The sequence below is a fragment of the Salvelinus fontinalis genome, chromosome 18 (assembly GCF_029448725.1).
Source record: "Salvelinus fontinalis isolate EN_2023a chromosome 18, ASM2944872v1, whole genome shotgun sequence".
Classification (NCBI taxonomy): Eukaryota; Metazoa; Chordata; class Actinopteri; order Salmoniformes; family Salmonidae; genus Salvelinus; species Salvelinus fontinalis.
The window spans coordinates 35,461,576-35,479,331 of NC_074682.1; the positions used below are offsets into that span (position 1 = coordinate 35,461,576).

Here is a 17,756-nt window from a genome sequence, read left to right on the forward strand (position 1 = left end):
GTGAAATGCTTACTTACAAGCCTTTAACCAACAATGCAGTTAAGAAAAATAGATAAGTAAAAAAAAAATATATATATTATTATTACTTTTTAAAAAGAGCAGCAGTAAATTAACATTAGCGAGGCCATATACAGGGGGTACCGGTACAGTCAATGTGTGGGGGCACCGGTTAGTCAAGGTAATATGTATACTACCGTTCAAAAGTTTGGGGTCACTTAGAAATGTCATTGTTTTCTAAAGAAAAGCACATTTTTTGTCCATTAAAATGACAATCACATTTATCAGAAATACAGTGTAGATATTGTTAATGTTGTAAATGACTATTGTAGCTGGAAACGGCAGTGTTCCAATGACACGTTGTGTTAGCTAATCCAAGTTTATCATTTTAAAGGCTAATTGATCATCAGAAAACCCTTTTGCAATTATGTTAGCACAGCTGACAACTGTTGTTCTGATTAAAGAAATAATAAAACTGGCCTTCTTTAAACTAGTTGAGTATCTGGAGCATCAGCATTTGTGGGTTCTATTGCAGGCTCAAAATGGCCAGAAACAAATAACTTTCTTCTGAAACTCGTCAGTCTATTCTTGTTCTGAGAAAACGAAGGCTATTCCAAACTGAAGATCTCGTACAACGCTGTGTACTACTCCCTTCACAGAACAGAACAAACTGTCTCTAACCAGAATAGAAAGAGGAGTGGGAGGCCCCGGTACACAACTGAGCAAAAGGACAAGTACATTAGAGTGTCTCTGTGAAAGAACTTAAATGGCCTGCACGAGCCCTGACCTCAACCCCATCGAACACCTTTGGGATGAATTGGAACGTCGACTGCGAGCCAGGCCTAATCGTCCAACATCAGTGCCCAACCTCACTAATGCTCTTGTGGCTGAATGGAAGCAAGTCCCCGCAGCAACGTTCCAACATCTAGTGGAATGCCTTCCCAGAAGAGTGGAGGCTGTTATAGCAGTAAAGGGGGGGACCAACTCCATATTAATGCCCATTGTTTTGGAATGAGATGTTCAACGAGCATACTTTTGCCCACATACTTTTGGTCATGTAGTGTAAGTTTAATATTTAACATGAATGTGTTATTTCTAAATATGTTTTTTTTAAGTGTTATTTATTACATGTTCATTTTAAGCTCCTAATCAATCATGTAGCATGTAACCAGATAGGTGGAGAAAACATGTTTTATCACACTTGACAAAAGCAGTATCACTAATTCATTTAAATGCATACATTGTGTGCAAAACAATTTCTCTCAAAAATACAACTGAGAACTTTCTTTTGTGAAAATCAAAACAATATGGTACCTTGCTTAATGCAACAGATAACACTAGCTGAAACTTACAAGATCAAATTGCTTTTGATCTTACACAATTAATAATTAGTTATACAATAGACAATTTATCAATTGCTATAATCAATATGGGTTAAGACAATGCAAAGAATCAAAGAATTAGAATATTCTCTGGATCCAGCAAATGACACCCATGTAAAATCAAGAAATGGAAGCAAGATTGTCATCAAAGCCAAAGAAGTTAGTGAATAGATTTTAGGATATGAAAAGGACAGCACTGGCAAGGTGTTTTTGCTTGTCCTTGAGCAACTGTTGACACCAACAGATTTGCTTCTGTTATCTTGTTTTGTGGTGCGTTTGGGATTCTTTTTAACCCAACTGGCCACAATGTTCTTTAGGCGCTCAACATTAGCTACACACAGATGAATGCCTATTTTATTTTTTCCATCTCCACTGAACAGAATTAGCTGTTTTGCGGCACAACAAGTCAACAGAGGGGTCTTTAGTTTCAGTTCCCCCAGAGCTTTAGCGTGTTACACGCTGTCTGTCTGGAGAGGGGCAGGTTAAAACATCATCTGTTTTCCTCTACACTCTTTAAGACTTGAACACAACCCCCTAGATCACACCAGTTTCTGCTCTTCCTCATCCTCCTTGACTGTGACTTTCACCCTGTGCCAGGCGTTACTCAAAACTCCCCTCAGGTTCCAGATAGGCGCCACTGAGTCTGGCTGCATGTTGTAGCTGTTGTCCACCGCCTTGCACACAATCTCCAGTTCCTGGGCCGCGGGGGGCAGTGGGGCTGTCAGCTCCCACAGCTTCCAGGCCCAGGCTCTGCCAGGTGGCGGCGAGGGGGCCGGGACCTGCCCCTTCTCACTGCTCTGTAGCTGCGCCACTTGCCAGGTCCGCCCCCCATCCAGAGACACATCGACACGCACCACCTCCCGGCCGCCCCCGCTCCAAGCGTAGCCCTTCACCGTCACCTCCTCTGCGCTGCGTTCCACCACGGCTCCTTCCGCTGGCTGGGTGATGGCCGACTGGACGGGCAGCTCCTGGATGGCTGGGGCCGACTTGAAGTCCACCGTGTCCCAGTCAGTGGCAGGGGAGAAGCCCTTGTAGTCATTCTGCTGCCAGTGGCTGCTGCTCTCCTCATCACTCACTATGATCTTTCCCAGCCACTTGACATTGCGGGCGCCCACCGTTCCCGGCACCACCACCCGTACGGGATAGCCGTGGTCAGCAGGTAGGTCTTCTCCATTCATCTGGTATGCCAGCAGCACGTCGCCCTCTTCACTGACCGCCTTGTTGAGCGGGATAGATGCCCCGTAGGTGGTGCCGGTCACGTCACTGTCAAGGCCTTCAAATTGAACGTGGGATGTCTGCTGGGCCACCTCTGGCCTGTAGCCAGCTGCCAGCAGCACATCCTTCAGCCTGGCGCCGCTCCACGTAGCATTACTTATCGCAGCTATGCCCCAATTGAGCCCCTTCACCTGCTTGACTTTGTTCATCTCTGAGCGGCGGTTGCCAGCACACTGCAGCGTGGCTGTGACTGTGTGTTTGGGGAAGCATGTCTTCAGCTCCTCTAGAGAGAGGCTCAGAGGTGCTCCACCAGACACACCCTCCACCTGCAGCCGGTAGGATTTCGGGTCCACTTGTGGCACTGGCAGGTGGTTCCTCTTAAAGAAGATGGCTGAAGGCGTGATGTAGTTGTCGGAGAGGATTTCGGGTGGGGGCTCGGCATTGAAGGGCTTGAGGCTGTTGATGCGCAGGGCAGGGTGCCGCTCCGGGTCGGTGGAGTAGGGGTCCGTGGATTTCACGTTTTGTTGCTTCCGCCGGTCCTCCGCACTCAGCTCACCCACCTTTAAAAAAAAAAAAAAAGTATACAATATATATAACACACATATACAATATATATAACACACATACATATAACACACATACACAATATATATAACACACATATACAATATATATAACACACATATACAATATATATAACACACATACACAGTGCATTCAGAAAGTATCCAGACCCCTTGACTTTTTCCAAATGTTGTTAGGTTACAGCCTTATTCTAAAATTGAGGAAAAAATAAACTATTTAATCAATCTACACACAATACCCCATAATGACAAAGCAAAAACAGGTTTTTAGACATGTTTGCTAATTTATTAAATATAAAAAACTGAAATATCCCATTCACATAAGTATTCTGACCCTTTACTCAGTACTTTCTTGAAGCACCTTTGGCAGCGATTACAGCCTAGAGTCTTCTTGGGTATGACACAACAAGCTTGGCACATTTGTATTTGGGGAGTTTCTCCCATTCTTCTATACAGATCCTCTAAAGCTCTGTCAGGTTGGATGGGGAGAGTTGCTGCACAGCTGTTTTCAGGTCTCTCCAGAGATGTTCGATTAAGTTCAGGTCCGGGCTCTGGCCGGGCCACTCAAGGACATTGAGACTTGTCCCGAAGCCACTCCTGCATTGTTTTGGCTGTCTGCTTAGGGTCGTTGTTCTGTTGGAAAGTGAACCTATGCCCCAGTCTGAGGTCCTGAGAACTCTGGAGCAGGTTTTCATCAAGGATCTCTCTTTACTTTGCTCTGTTCATCTTTCCCTCAATCCTGACTAGTCTCCCAGTCTCTGCCGCAGAAAAACATCCCCACACCCTAATGCTACCACCACCATGCTTCACCACAGGGATGGTGCCAGGTTTCCTCCAGACGTGATGCTTGGCATTCAGGCCAAAGAGTTCAATCTTGGTTTCATCAGACCAGAGAATCTTGTTTCTCATGGTCTGAGAGTCTTTAGGTGCCTTTTGGGAAATTCCAAGAGGAACTCTGGAGCTCTGTCAGAGTGACCATCAGGTTCTTGGTCACCTCCCTGACCAGGGCCCTTTTGTTCAGTTTGGCCATGTGGCCAGCTCTAGGAAGAGTCTTGGTGGTTCCAAACTTCTTCCATTTAAGAATGATGGAAGCTACTGTGTTCTTGGGGACCTTCAATGCTGCAGAAATGTTTTGGTACCCTTCCACAGATCTGTGCCTTGACACAATCCTGTCTCTGAGCTCTACAGACAATCCCTTCCCATGGCTTGATTTTTGCTCTGACATGCACTGTCAACTATGTGACATTATATAGACAGGTATGTACCTTTCCAAATTATGTCCAATCAATTGAATTTACCACAGGTGGACTCCAAGTTGTAGAAGCATGATCAATGGAATGATCAATTATCAATGGAAACAAGATGCACCTGAGCTCAATTTCGAGTCTCATAGCAGAGGGTCTGAAAACTTATGTAAATTAGGTATGTGTTTTAATTAGTAATACATTTGCAAAAATAAAATAAAATACACTTTTTGCTTCGTCATTATGGGGTATTGTGTAGATTGCTGAGGCAAAAAAAAACAACAAAAAAAACAATGTTTTAGAATAAGGCTGTAATGTAACAAAACGTGGAAAAAGTCAAGAGGTCTGAATACATTCTGAAGGCACTGTATATATTTTGTTATGATATTTAGATAAAAACAGTCAATTGTAACAAAGGTTTCATAATAAGAATTGGTTGTGGGAAGATATGCTGTCGTAGCAACATTAGAATTATTCACACCTGCGCAGACCAGATAACAAGACCACACACAGCTCGCCCACCTTATACTCAGACAGGATCTCCAGCACGTGGTCTTGGCTGTGAACGGCGTACAGCGCCCAGAAGGGCTCCAGAGCCCCACCTGCTGCTAGCAGGATCTTATCACCACCAGGGTGCATGGACACAAACTCTGTGATGTCATAGACACTGCCCTTGTAGGTGACCCAGACGCCCTCCTCAACAGAGCGGTGTTTGGTGACCTCGTCCTGGGTGTAGATGGGCAGAGAGGAGGCTGGGGCTATGGGCTGGACTATAGTGGTGGCTGCCTGCTCAGTATGGAGAGAAGACAAATAAGAGCCAAATATCAGCTACAGAAAAAAAGGGGGGGGAAAAAAAGAGCAGAAACATACCGAAAAGTAATTTGACATTATTCATGCTACAAAACAGGTAACAAAACGAATTGTACTGAACAATATACAGCCTTGAAAAACTATAAATGCTGTTAAATACCCATATTGTAGGTTAGATTTCTCCAACAGTATCATAGCATAAATGCACCACAACTTCCATCACACCAGCTATTAGTACGCAGACTGTCCCTCTCACCTGGCTGTGGTGGAGGCCATAGGCCAGTACAGCCCCTGTCCCAGCCAGCAGCCCTGCCAGGGCGTGTCTCCACTTGGGGCCATGGCTGCGTTGATACTGCCCTGACTTATGCTCCCCATGACTGCTGCCCCAGCGTGCACAGAGGCTGCCCGCACACACTGCCACAGGAAGAGCCGCACCCTGCAACAACTGCACCCTGGAGGAGACACACAGACCAGTGTCACAATCAGACAAACACTAGGGGTGCGTCCCAAATGGCTCTGGCCAAAAGCAGTGCACTATATAGGGAGTCATTTGAGACATACCTAGCAGTTTACTCATGTACTGAATGCATTCATGTTACAGATAGTTACACCCATGTCCATACAAATGACAAGTTATGGTAGGCAGTGCAAATATACTTGAGTAGATCCTGCTGTAAGATAAGGCGTAACTATGCAACTGACAAAAGCTTTTTCTATTCATGGACCAGAGGGCTATTCTACCCATTAGGCCCATTAGACTTAACTGACTTGTTAAAATGGTTTCTATGGTCCAGATTTAACCTGATAACCCAGACAGAGGTCTCTCCTAGGAGACTCCACTCCTTAAAGATGTTAGAGGTCAGGCAAACTGCTTACAGTTCATATCAATAAGCAATAAGACTAACTAAACAAATAAAGGGGGAGACAAATCTGTATTTCAGAAGCTCGTCTGATAAGGAGGTAATTGATTATCTCTGCTCCTGCTTGGAAATCATTAACCCAGCTTCTGACACTAGGGCCGCATTCCTATTTAGTGCACTACCTTTGATCACTTTTTACTTTGAGTGCTGGTCAAAAGTAGTGCACTATGTACAGTACATTTGGAAAGTATTTAGACCCCTTGACATTTTCTACATTTTGTAGACAGAGATCACTCTGACAGAGCTCCAGAGTTCCTCTGTGGAGATGGGACAACCTTCCAGAAGGACAACCATCTCTGCAGCACTCCACCAATCAGGCCTTTATGGTAGAGTGGCAAGACGAACACGTCGGGAGGAAACGTGGCACCATCCCTACGGTGAAGCATGAGGGTGGCAGCATCATGCTGTGGGGATGTTTTTCAGTGGCAGGGAGTGGGAGACTAGTCAAGATCGAGAGAAAGATGAACGGAGCAAAGTACAGAGATCCTTGATGAAAACCTGCTCCAGAGCGCTCAGGACCTCAGACTGGGGAGAAGGTTCACCTTCCAACAGGACAACAACCCTAAGCACACAGCCAAGACAACGCAGGAGCGGCTTCAGGACAAGTCTCCTTGAGTGACCCAGCCAGAGCCCGGACTTGAACCCGATCGAACATCTCCGGAGAGACATAAAAATAGCTGTGCAGCGACGCTCTCCATTCAACCTGACAGAGCTTGAGAGGATCTGCAGAGAAGAATGGGTGAAACTCCCTAAATACAGGTGTGCCAATCTTATAGCGTCATACCCAAGAAGACCCAAGAAGACTCAAGGCTGTAATCGCTGCCAGAGGTTCTTCAACAAAGTACTGAGTAAAGGGTCTGAATACTTATGTAAATGTTATCTTTTTTTAAATATAATTTCTAAAAGACGGTTTTTGCTTTGTCATTATGGGGTATTCTGTGTAGACTGATAGGGGGAAAAACAATTTAATCCATTTTAGAATAAGGCTGTAACTTAACTAAATGTTTAAAAAGTGAAGGGGTCTGAATACTTTCCGAATGCTAAGGAATAGGATGACATTTGGGATGCAGTTAGCCGTAGTGAAAATGATTCCTTTAAGTCAGTCAGGACATACTGGCCCTGCCTTGCACTTTGCTGGCTGACAGCCCTGGGTGGCTGGTGTATAAACATATTTTTTTTTTAAGACATGTAAGATCTTTTTAGTGGCTGTTCCGACTCAGACCTTTGACTAGGCAAGACATAAACAGGTCATTAAAGTGGACTATAGCAATAAGGAGACAAGGCAGATGCCAGGTCTGTCAGAATGGCAATGCAGTTAGTGATATATTTTTTTATAACTTTGACATTACTTTTAATCTGAAAGGTAACAAATGCAGCTTATTTTATGACTACCTTTGAGTCTTGAAAAGGTCTACTCTGGTTAGGCCTCGACAGTGTCTGAGGAGCAGCATTGCATTGGTGTTGGTAGTCTGAGGGGAAAGAAGTACAATTAATAAACAAGAAGCACAAATATACATGTTCCCCTAACATGAACATCTCATTTAAACATACCCATAGCATGGACCCGTACAAAACATGGATGTCATTCTTTTTAACACAGTCAACTGCCTCATGAGAAATGCTGACCCTACTGTACTGTCATATTATAACATGGTAGATCTGTACCTGAGATCTGTAATCATAGTTGTATCCAAGATGTGTGTGAAATTGAACATCGAGGATTTTTTTGTTTGCAATTTTGTCATGTAAAAACTGGCGCACTGGCATTTTCCATCCATTATGCCAGGTTCGGCAATTTACCTGTCTCACATCAACCCACTTGTACTGAGGTGGGAGGGGTGGTAATATTTGAGGTATGTCGTAAAAGCAAGCACAAAAGTGGCAATTGCATGCAGCACGAAAGTTGAGTCCAACCAAAAGCAGGTCTTAAGAATAACACAAATTGCTTGGTTTTTCATTTCAGTGTAGCCATTTTTTTTTGTCATGCCCAATGCATTCCCAAACAGCAGCCTATCAACAAAGGATTTGGTTCGTGAGACTGCTTTAAATAAATATTAAATCACCAAAGCTTTATTAAAAGATCAAGTTTAGGAGCAGCAAAACAGTGAGTGAATGCAATCTGTATGATCCTTCCATGATGTTTATAAAACATATTATGTATGGGGGCTGCTCTTGCAGAGACACGGTCATTCGCGCTTGTCGTTTTCATGCTTGTTTATTTAATGTGTTTTAAAGTTGAGATCTACCTCAATCAACCAAGTTTTTAGTGGTATGAAATCCGATAGCTAATAATGAGGCAAATAGCAGTACTTTGCTGTTAGTTTAAAAAAAATGTTTTAAGTGAAATACACCAATCAAGCTGTCGACCTAACCGACAACGGATACAGCGAGCCGCAACCGCGGATATCATACACAAGATATCATGCTTAATCACCGACCCTTGGCTGCAAGTTTACACTACAATGGACTTTCAATATAAAATGCGAATACTGTCAATACACAGCTGGACTCACCTGCTCCCGCTTTCTCACATTGTGCTATTTACAAACAAACATGTGACTGGCTCAACTGGGGAACTACAATACGTTTCATAATGTAAAATAATGTGACAGGTGAAATTAAGAACGTGATCTGCTTTATCTCCTAACGTATTGCACAAGTTAACTACAGGTATTTGCATAAAAAGTAGCTACAAAAATGAACATTTATTGAAAAAAACAAACATTGCAAAAATCATTTCAACAGTATTGAAAACCATCCCGTGGCTATTTCCAAATATCCCAGTATACGGTATACCGCCCAAGCCTACTGACGAGCTATAGGCAATACCTTTCCGAGTACCGCCAATCCTGCCTGATCTGTCTGAGACCTGGCTTATGGAACAGGAACCTGACTCTGCAGTGGAGCTGGACGGCTACACAATCATTAGAATGGACCGAAGCATCAACTCCGGTAAGAGGAAAGGCAGAAGAGTTTGAGTTCATCAACGAGAAATAATGTAATTCAGCCCATATCACAACGAAGCACCAGGTGTGTACTAAAGACATTGAACTCTTGCTCTTAACCTACAGCTATACTACCTGCCACAGGAAATAAATCAAGCCTGACTATTTGTTTACATAGCCCACAGCTGCCGACATGATCCATGACCTTGTATCCCAGGCTGAAACAGTCACCTGATGCAGTAATGCTGATCATGGGAGACTTTAACATGTGCAGTCAATCTGAACATTTACCATCATACCAACAATATTTTACATGTCCTACCCGAAATGAAGCCTGTCTGGACCTCTGTTGTGGTAACATCCCAGGTGTGTATTCCTCCAAGCCACTACCCAATCTCGGGGATTCGGCTCATAACATGGTTCGGCTCATCCCAGTCTACAAACCGCGACTGCAGCGAGAGAAGGCTAAATAGGTGGAGATTAAAAGCTGGACTCCTGAAGCTACTGACGCCCTCCAGGACTGTTTCAAGTCCACTGACTGGGTGGCCCTGACGGTCAGCGCCAACGACCTGGAAGAGGCTGTCTTGGAATACATCCGTTTCAGAGAGGATCTCGCTATTCCCCAAAAGAAAGTCAACATTTTCCCCAATAATAAACCGTGGGTGACTTGGGAATTAAAAGAGCTCCTCGATAAGAAAAAGCAAGTGTTTAAAATCTGGTGGTAGTAAAGAGTAAAGGAAAAATATTCATAGAAGACTCAAAAGCAATATCAAGGAGTTCAAGGCAGCATACAAAGACAAATTAGAAAACTTTTTTAAGGACAATGACAGCAGGAAAGCCTGGCAAAGGCTACAAACCAACACGGGTTACAAACCAAAGAGACATTGCATGACCGTTGATAATGACTTTGTCTTTGCAAATTATTTGAACAGTTTCTATTGCAGGTTTGATGTGTGATTTTACATCGCGGCAGAAAGTGCAGTCACTGAAAAGCAGGATAATTCCAGATTCATGGAAAAAACAGCTGATTGTCACAGTACCTAAAAGAAACAGGCCAAAAGAAAATAATGACTTATGCCCTGTAATCTGTACCTATGAAATGTTTAGATTTTTTTTTTATAAAAACATCTTCTCTCTGGTGTCTCAACTAAATCCAAACCAGGGGTGTTGATGTGTTACTGGTCACGCTGAACAACATTTAAACACTTAGAACAGGCAAAAAGCCTAGTTAAAGTGGTATTCATTGACTTCAGTAGCACGTTCAATAACATCCAATCCCACCTACTGGTGGATAAACTGGTGAATATGGGTGTCAACTCTGTACTGATCAACTGGATTAACAGTTTCCTTGTGAACCGTACCCAACAAATTCAATTTAACTCCGCCATCTCCACATCTAAAACGGTGAATACGGGAGCCCCGCAAGTTTGCGTACTTTCGCCAATCCTGTACACGAACGATTGTCAATCCTCTGATCCAGCCCACAAATTCTTTAAATACGCAGATGACACCGCTGTTGTGGGTTTCATCCACCCAGGAGCCAGTAACTTCTCAGTGCAATTTGGCGAACCAGTTCAACATTTACCTGCTGTGTCTTTGTCTGCCATAGACCGGTTGGTTGTTTAGCAACAAAACCGACGTGTGCGCAACTATGGGGAAAAACAGACAGGGTTGGCTTAGATTGTTGACAATATGTCAACTATATTTCGTCTCCAATTGTTATTGAAAACATAAATACATTTGCAAAATGAGCACTTGTTTCCTCTCAAATACATTGTTACAGTTGTTGTTTAGCTAGCTAACGAATTTAAGCCATATTAGAATTGACTTGAAATCAGTCAAAACAACTCAAAATAAGACATGGTATCAAGAACAAGATGAAACTATCTGAAATGAGTCACTTACGATTCCCCACGTGGCAGTTTGTCATTGTTGGTAGCTATCTGGCCACCCATAATCACAACAACTCTGACTTCTGCCCCATTGAAGCGTGTGCATCGTTTTCGTGACGTTGTCAGCTTACTAATTAATTGAAAACCATTAAAGACTACACGCAAAAAAGTCATGCTATTTGTATTTGAGCAATATGATTGGACGTTCATTCAACAACGCTCCTTGCGAGTCACAACTTCTCGAGAAGTACATAGCTAAATTGATGCGTTCACACAGCACACATGAGCTGTCGAGAGTAGAAATAAGCTCTCATCAATCCACTTGCAGAATTTAGGGAAATTGATTTACAAGTAAACGTTCAATTGTCAACATCCTAGTAATATGCTAGCTACTGCTGATAGTCTGCACAAAGAAAAAAGGCACTTAGCATTCATCTTGGCGAGCATACATTAGCCAGATCAATTTCTATTTTTAAAGGCTGTTGTCTTAAAGGGGCAGCATCCTATTCTGAGATGTTAAAAAATCTTCTCAAAATGAGAGTAATGACTTACATTGCTAGATTATATTACACAGCTTTTTAATACATACCATAATAACCAACTTTTGCCTAATACAGCTGAACATAGAGAGAAAGCACGTCAACCTATTGGCCATGTCCGGGCCAGTAAAGATTCGATTAGTGGTTTTGGGTTGATTTTTTGGGTTGATTTTTTCCTTTAATATTATATGCCCATGGGGAGCAATTATCGTGCATGTAACTGTATTTCGACATAGCCTATTTAAAACAAGTTGTTTCGTTTTGATTTGAATTATTCACTCTTCTAAGCCTCATCAATAGTGAATTGAACCTTGCTTATTGACAACATTTGACATGTCCATGGCTAGCCCCTATATCAGTGTGAATGCTATGTTTAACAATATATACTGAACAAAAATATAAAAACACAACATGCAACAATTTCAACAATTTTACAGTTACAGTTCATATAAGGAAATCAGTCAATTGAAATAAATAAATTAGGCCCTAATCTATAGATTTCACAAGACTGGGCAGGGGCGCAGCCATGGATGGCCCTGGGAGGGCATAGCTAGGCCCAGCCAATCAGAATGAGTTTTTCCCCCACAAAAGGGCTTTATTACATTCAGAAAAACTATTGAGTTTCATCAGCTGTCTGGATGGCTGGTCTCAAACGATCCCTCAGGTGAAGAAGCCGGATGTGGAGGTCCTGGGCAGGCGTGGTTACATGTGGTCTGCAGTTGTGAGGCCGGTTGGACGTACTGCCAAATTCTCTAAAACAACGTTGGAGGGGGCTTATGGTAGAGAAATTAACATTCAATTATCTGGCAACAGCTCTGGTGGACACTCCTGCAGTCAGCATGCCAATTGCACACTCTCTCAAAACTTTCTGTATCTGTAGCATTGCATGACAAAACTGCACATTTTAGAGTGGCCTTTTATTGTCCCCAGCACAAGGTGCACCTGTGTAATGATAATGCTGTTTGATCAGCTTCTTGATATGCCACACCTGTCAGGCAGATGGATTATCGTAGCAAAGAAGAAATTCTCACTAACTGGGATGTAAACAAATTTGGGCACACAATTTGAGAGAAATAAGCTTTTTGTGCGTGTGAAACATTTCTAGGATATTTTATTTCAGCTCATGAAACGTGGGACCAACACTTTACATGATGCGTTTCTATTTTTGTTCAGTATATTTCCATATGGGCTAGCTGAAAACGTCACGAAAACAATGCACATGCTTCAATGGGGCAGAAGTCAGAGTTGTTGTGATTCTGGATGGCCAGATGGCTACCAACAATGACAAGAAACTGCCATGTTGGGGAATCGTACGTGTCTCATTTCAGCTAGTTTCATCTTGTTCTTGATACCATGTCTTGTTTTGAGGTGTTTTGACTGATTTCATGGCAATGCTAATGCTAATATGGCTAAAATTCACAAGCTAGCTAACCAACAACTGTAACAATGTATTTGAGAGACAACAAGTGGTCATTGTGCAAATGTATTTGTTTTCAATAAACATTGGAGACTAAATATAATTTAAATTCTAAGCCAACCCCATTGCTTTGCCCCATAGTTGCGCACACACACACCTGTCAGTTTTGTTGCTAAACAACCAAACCCATTTATTGAAGCCATGTAATTAGGCTTCCTACAATGTAGACCGCAAACATACTTAGGAAAGATGAGACAGGCCTACATACATTTAGTTTCTCTAGGCTATTTAAAAAACTATGCTGTAACGAACTAACATTCTTATTGGAGTTGATGACAATGCAATACATAAAAAGACTGTAAATGCACAACTTGAAGCAACCACATACTTAGCCCTGGAGCACGTTCTGATTGGCCAGTGAGGGGGTCAAGCCTACACACACCTACAACTAATTTATGAATCAAAACCCAGTCCTTTCGCACTACCGCACCCATAATTCCGATTGTGAAAATAGCTCAAATATTTCTGCCACACCCCCAAACCTATAATGCTACCGCCAGCACTAAGATTTACCATTGCGTTAGGCCTAGGTTTGTTAAAATAGAGCCCAGTGTGTGTGTGTGACCTAAAAAGAGAGTCGGTGCTATCAGATTTCACTGTGCCTGGGTGACCCCAGCATGAGTAGGGCATGCACCCAACAATACAACCTGGGCATGCACCAAGGTTCAAAATAATTGTTCAAATTGTTCAAAGTACACCTGTCATAACCCCTGAAGTAACCTGTTCATAGTAGTACCTAGTTATATCTACAGAGGGGAAAATCTCACATGGCAGGAATAGGGCTAAACTGTTCAGTTTAATGTATATGGAACTCTGTGTCCTAAATGACTCAGTGTTGAGAATGTATGTTTTCAAATAGAAAGGTTAGCCTTAACAATTGAAGGGGTATTTGTCATATGAGATATCCAGTTCCAGTTAACTTAGCATAACTCACTATAACTCGATATGAACTGCTCTCTGTTTCACTGCCAACATGTTTCTGCTGCTCTGGAGTGAAGTTTCCCCTAGATCGGGAGCCTGATTGGTGTTGCACTTTTGCCCCAGCTCCAGCTAACACACCCGACTCCAATAATCAACTTCAGTTCAGAGAGGAATTAGTTTAATCAGTTGTGCGTGCTAGGGGATGGAGAAAAAGTGACACCACTCCGGCCCCGAGGGCTGAAGTTATCCATCCCTGCCATAGATACAGATCTAGGATAAGCTTCCCTTCCTCGATACTAACCTTAACCAATAGTGGGGGAAATGCAAAACTGACCCCAGATCAGCATCTAGGGGCAACTTCACCCTATACCAGTTCTGCTCCAGCAACCAATAGGTCTTTCAATCTCCTTCAACGCCTCCTTATTGACCAATCAAGGGCTACCAAGCCAAACTAGCCAAGGGGCGTGAACCAAGGGGAGGGCTAGCTTGTCAGAGTCAGGTCTTTTCTCAGCCCATTCAGAACTGTTACAAAAGTAGATTGCTACAAAAGGAGATTCAGTAGGGAAAGAAGAAGTGGTCTAACTGGGGAAAACTCTGGGCCATTGTAGTATTAATAAGCTATACATATTGTATCAACACTTATTTAAGTCTTGTTTAAATTCCTGTTTATGACTTTAGCAGCTACCTGCATCATTTCCTCAGATCAGTATCATCTCATATCAGTTGCTGACAGTACCGCCTAACACCAGTCAGAGCTGTGGGTGACCCTCACGAAACTGGCACTTGATCATATATTATGCATTTTACCACAACTTCCACAACCACCAATGCAGGTATATAACAATTACCTGAGAATTTCATCTGGACGCATTTCGGTAATGAGAATTTGGGGTTAAAATGTAAAACATTAAGTGTGAAAATGTCAAATGTATTTTAAATCGGACACTAGACATCTTAGTCTTCAGAATGATAGTTGATTGTTGAAGATGCATCATGGTTTTCTAAACTGAATAAATAGAAATGCAACATGTAAACTGTTGGCTTCATGAACTGAAATAAAAGATCCCAAAAATGTTCCATATGCACAAAAAGCTTATTTCTCTTAAATTTTGTGCACAAATTTGTTTATACCCGTTAGTGAACATTTCTCCTTTGCCAAGATAATCCAACCACCTGACAGGTGTGGCATATCAAGAAGCTGATTAAACAGCATTATCATTACACAGGTGCACCTTGTGCTGGGGACAATAAAAGGCCACTCTAAAATGTGCAATTTTGCCACACAAAATGCCACAGATGTCTCACATTTTGAGAGATTGGCATGCTGACTGCAGGAATGTCCACCAGAGCTGTTGCCAGAGAATTGAATGTCCATTTCTCTACCATAAGCTGCCACCAACTTCGTTTTAGAGAATTTGGCAGTACGTCCAACCGGCCTCACAACCGCAGACCACTTGTAACTACACCAGCCCAGGATCTCCACATCCGTCTTATTTACCTGCGGGATAGTCTGAGACCAGACACCCAGACAGATGATGGAACTGTGGGTTTGCACAACCTAAGAATTTTTGCAAAAGTTGTCTGAAACCATCTCAGGGAAGCTAATTTGCATGCTTGTCGCCCTCAAGAGGGTCTTGACCTGACTGCAGTTCGGCATCGAAACCGACTTCAGTGGGCAATTGCTCACCTTCGATGTTCATTAGCACGGTGGAGAAGTGTGCTCTTCACAGATGAATCCCAGTTTCAACTGTACCGGGCAGATGGCAGACAGCATGTATGGCATTGTGTGAGCGAGTGGTTTGCTGATGTCAACATTGTGAACAGAGATCCCCACGGTGTCAGTGGGGTTATGGTATGGGCAGGCATAAGCTACAGCCAGCAAACCCAATTGCATTTTTCAATGGCAAGATCCTGAGGGCAATTGTCATGCCATTCATTCGCCTCATGTTTCAGCATGGCCCTATGTCGTAAGGATCTCTACACTATTCCTAGAAGATTAAAAATGTCCCACTTCTTTCATGGCCTACATACCCACCAGACATGAAGCCTGTTGAGCATGTTTGGGATGCTCTGGATTGACGTGTGCAATAGCGTGTTCCAGTTCCCGCCAATATCCAGCAACTTCACACAGTCATTGAAGAGGAGTGGGACAACATTCCACAGGTCACAATAAACAACCTGATCAACTCTATGTGAAGGAGACGTGTCATGCTGCATGAGGCAAATGGTGGTCACACCAGATACTGACTGGTTTTCTGACCCATGCCCCTACCTTTTTTAAAAGGTATCTGTGACCAACACATGCATATCTGTGTTCCCAGTCACATGAAATCGATAGATTAGGGCCTAAAATGAATTAATTTCAGTTGACTTATTTCCTTATATGAACGGTAGGCCGTCATTGTAAATAAGAATGTGTTCTAACTGACTTGGCTAGTTAAAAAGGTTCAATTAAAAATAAACATAAATTTTAAAAAATTAAAAAATCTTTGAAATTGTAGCATGTTGCGTTTATATTTTAGTTCAGTGTAATTCAACTACTGCCAGCGTTAAAACAGGTTTCATGAGAATCACCTTACTACACTATCAGAAGAGTGAAAAGTCGGTGATTAATCAACTGTTTTAAGTGGTTTATTGTCCATCATAAATCTACCTAAGACCGATCGGGATAACACGTTAAACGCATCCCGGGGCTTCCTTCTTAGAAGCAAACGTCCTGGACACTGAAAGAGTGCATTTACTTATTTTCATGCAAATTGAGGCACTCATGTGGTAAACACCCTTTTAGTAGGTTTTTAATTAAAAGTCTAATATATTTTAAACAAGTTAAATATACTTTAAACACAGCATCCTGGCTTGATACTTACATACAATATAAACGCACAGAGTAACAAATCCTGGACACTGCAATAGTGATCCTGCTATATGAGCCACGGTACAATTCCAACTAAGAGAGTTATTAACCCTACTGAGTATTGACGCAACTCGGGTGTCTGGCTTTCATGCCAGCGACCCGGGTTCGATGCCTTGCCGTTCGTGTCAAAAGTGGGATGACTGCTGTGAGGCCATCAGAACGCACGGCTCAGACTTTTAAGGATGGTTTTAAGCATACGAAGCACCGGAACGTGCTTTCCCGTTTGTAAGGGGCAGTGTTATAATTCCTACCAAGTGACGTCACTATTGACGCGATGCGTTGCCTTTCACACCAGCGACCCGGGTTCGATTTTTGGTCCACCGTTCCCTACAATATTTTACTTTTTATGCAACCCCCACAACATATATAAATTAGCTATATATATATATATATATGTGTGTGTTTTTTCTTAAGTAATCAAAAACATATTAGCTACAGCACTAATTCCACATACCCTTATTTCGAATGGCATCAATGGTTCAATTGATTAAGAAATATTCATGATTAAATTGAATTAATTACCTAACATTACCTTTGATGTGCCTGCATAATCAGAAAATCGGATGGATGGCAAAGACCTGATAAAATGTAATGGCTTGTAGCATAGCTGCTACCAGCCGCAAACTAGCTACATTACTTTAGCATTAGCTAGCATGTGGATTTGCCAGCTAGCCATGTCAGGACCAAGTCATAAACAAGCCACTCAATAGTATTTCTAGGTGTGGCTAGTGTTCTTGCATTCCAATAATTGAATAGAAACGATCAATTAATATCTTAAAGAGAAAGTGACATTAACTGTTACTCACCTAAACTTTAATACTGACTATTTTTTTATATTCCAGATACACTGCTGACAAGTCCTCGCGGCTCGTTGGGTACGTAGTTTGATTGTCAGTGGGCGAGTTCGTCTTGCATG

The 17,756-nt window shown here is 42.4% G+C and overlaps 1 protein-coding gene across 3 annotated transcripts; it reads right to left on the minus strand.

Annotated features, from left to right (window-relative positions):
• Positions 1-1,170: 1,170 nt before the first annotated feature.
• Positions 1,171-17,756, minus strand: suox (sulfite oxidase). 3 transcript variants are annotated; one of them, XM_055869206.1, is made up of 6 exons: positions 11,003-11,423; positions 10,683-10,746; positions 7,545-7,621; positions 5,489-5,684; positions 4,945-5,208; positions 1,171-3,154 (listed from the first exon to the last, which is right to left on the minus strand). In XM_055869206.1, exons 1-6 carry the CDS (start codon positions 11,197-11,199, stop codon positions 1,919-1,921), a joined length of 2,034 nt encoding a protein of 677 aa, XP_055725181.1. In that variant the 5' UTR covers positions 11,200-11,423; the 3' UTR covers positions 1,171-1,918. The 3 variants fall into 3 exon arrangements, with proteins under 3 accessions (XP_055725181.1, XP_055725182.1, XP_055725183.1); XM_055869207.1 differs by lacking the exons at positions 10,683-10,746; positions 11,003-11,423 and adding an exon at positions 17,647-17,756; XM_055869208.1 differs by lacking the exons at positions 10,683-10,746; positions 11,003-11,423 and adding an exon at positions 16,794-17,021.

Bases quoted from the DNA above. Each gene is read 5' to 3' on its own strand.
- suox (XM_055869206.1), bottom strand. From the start codon at position 11,199: ATGAACGTCCAATCATATTGCTCAAATACAAATAGCATGACTTTTTTG. The intron at 10,747-11,002 runs GTAAGTGACTCA...TTTTCCCCATAG, and splicing joins AAACTGCCACGTGGGGAATC to TTGCGCACACGTCGGTTTTG. The intron at 5,685-7,544 runs GTAGTCATAAAA...TGTCTCCTCCAG, and splicing joins GACCTTTTCAAGACTCAAAG to GGTGCAGTTGTTGCAGGGTG.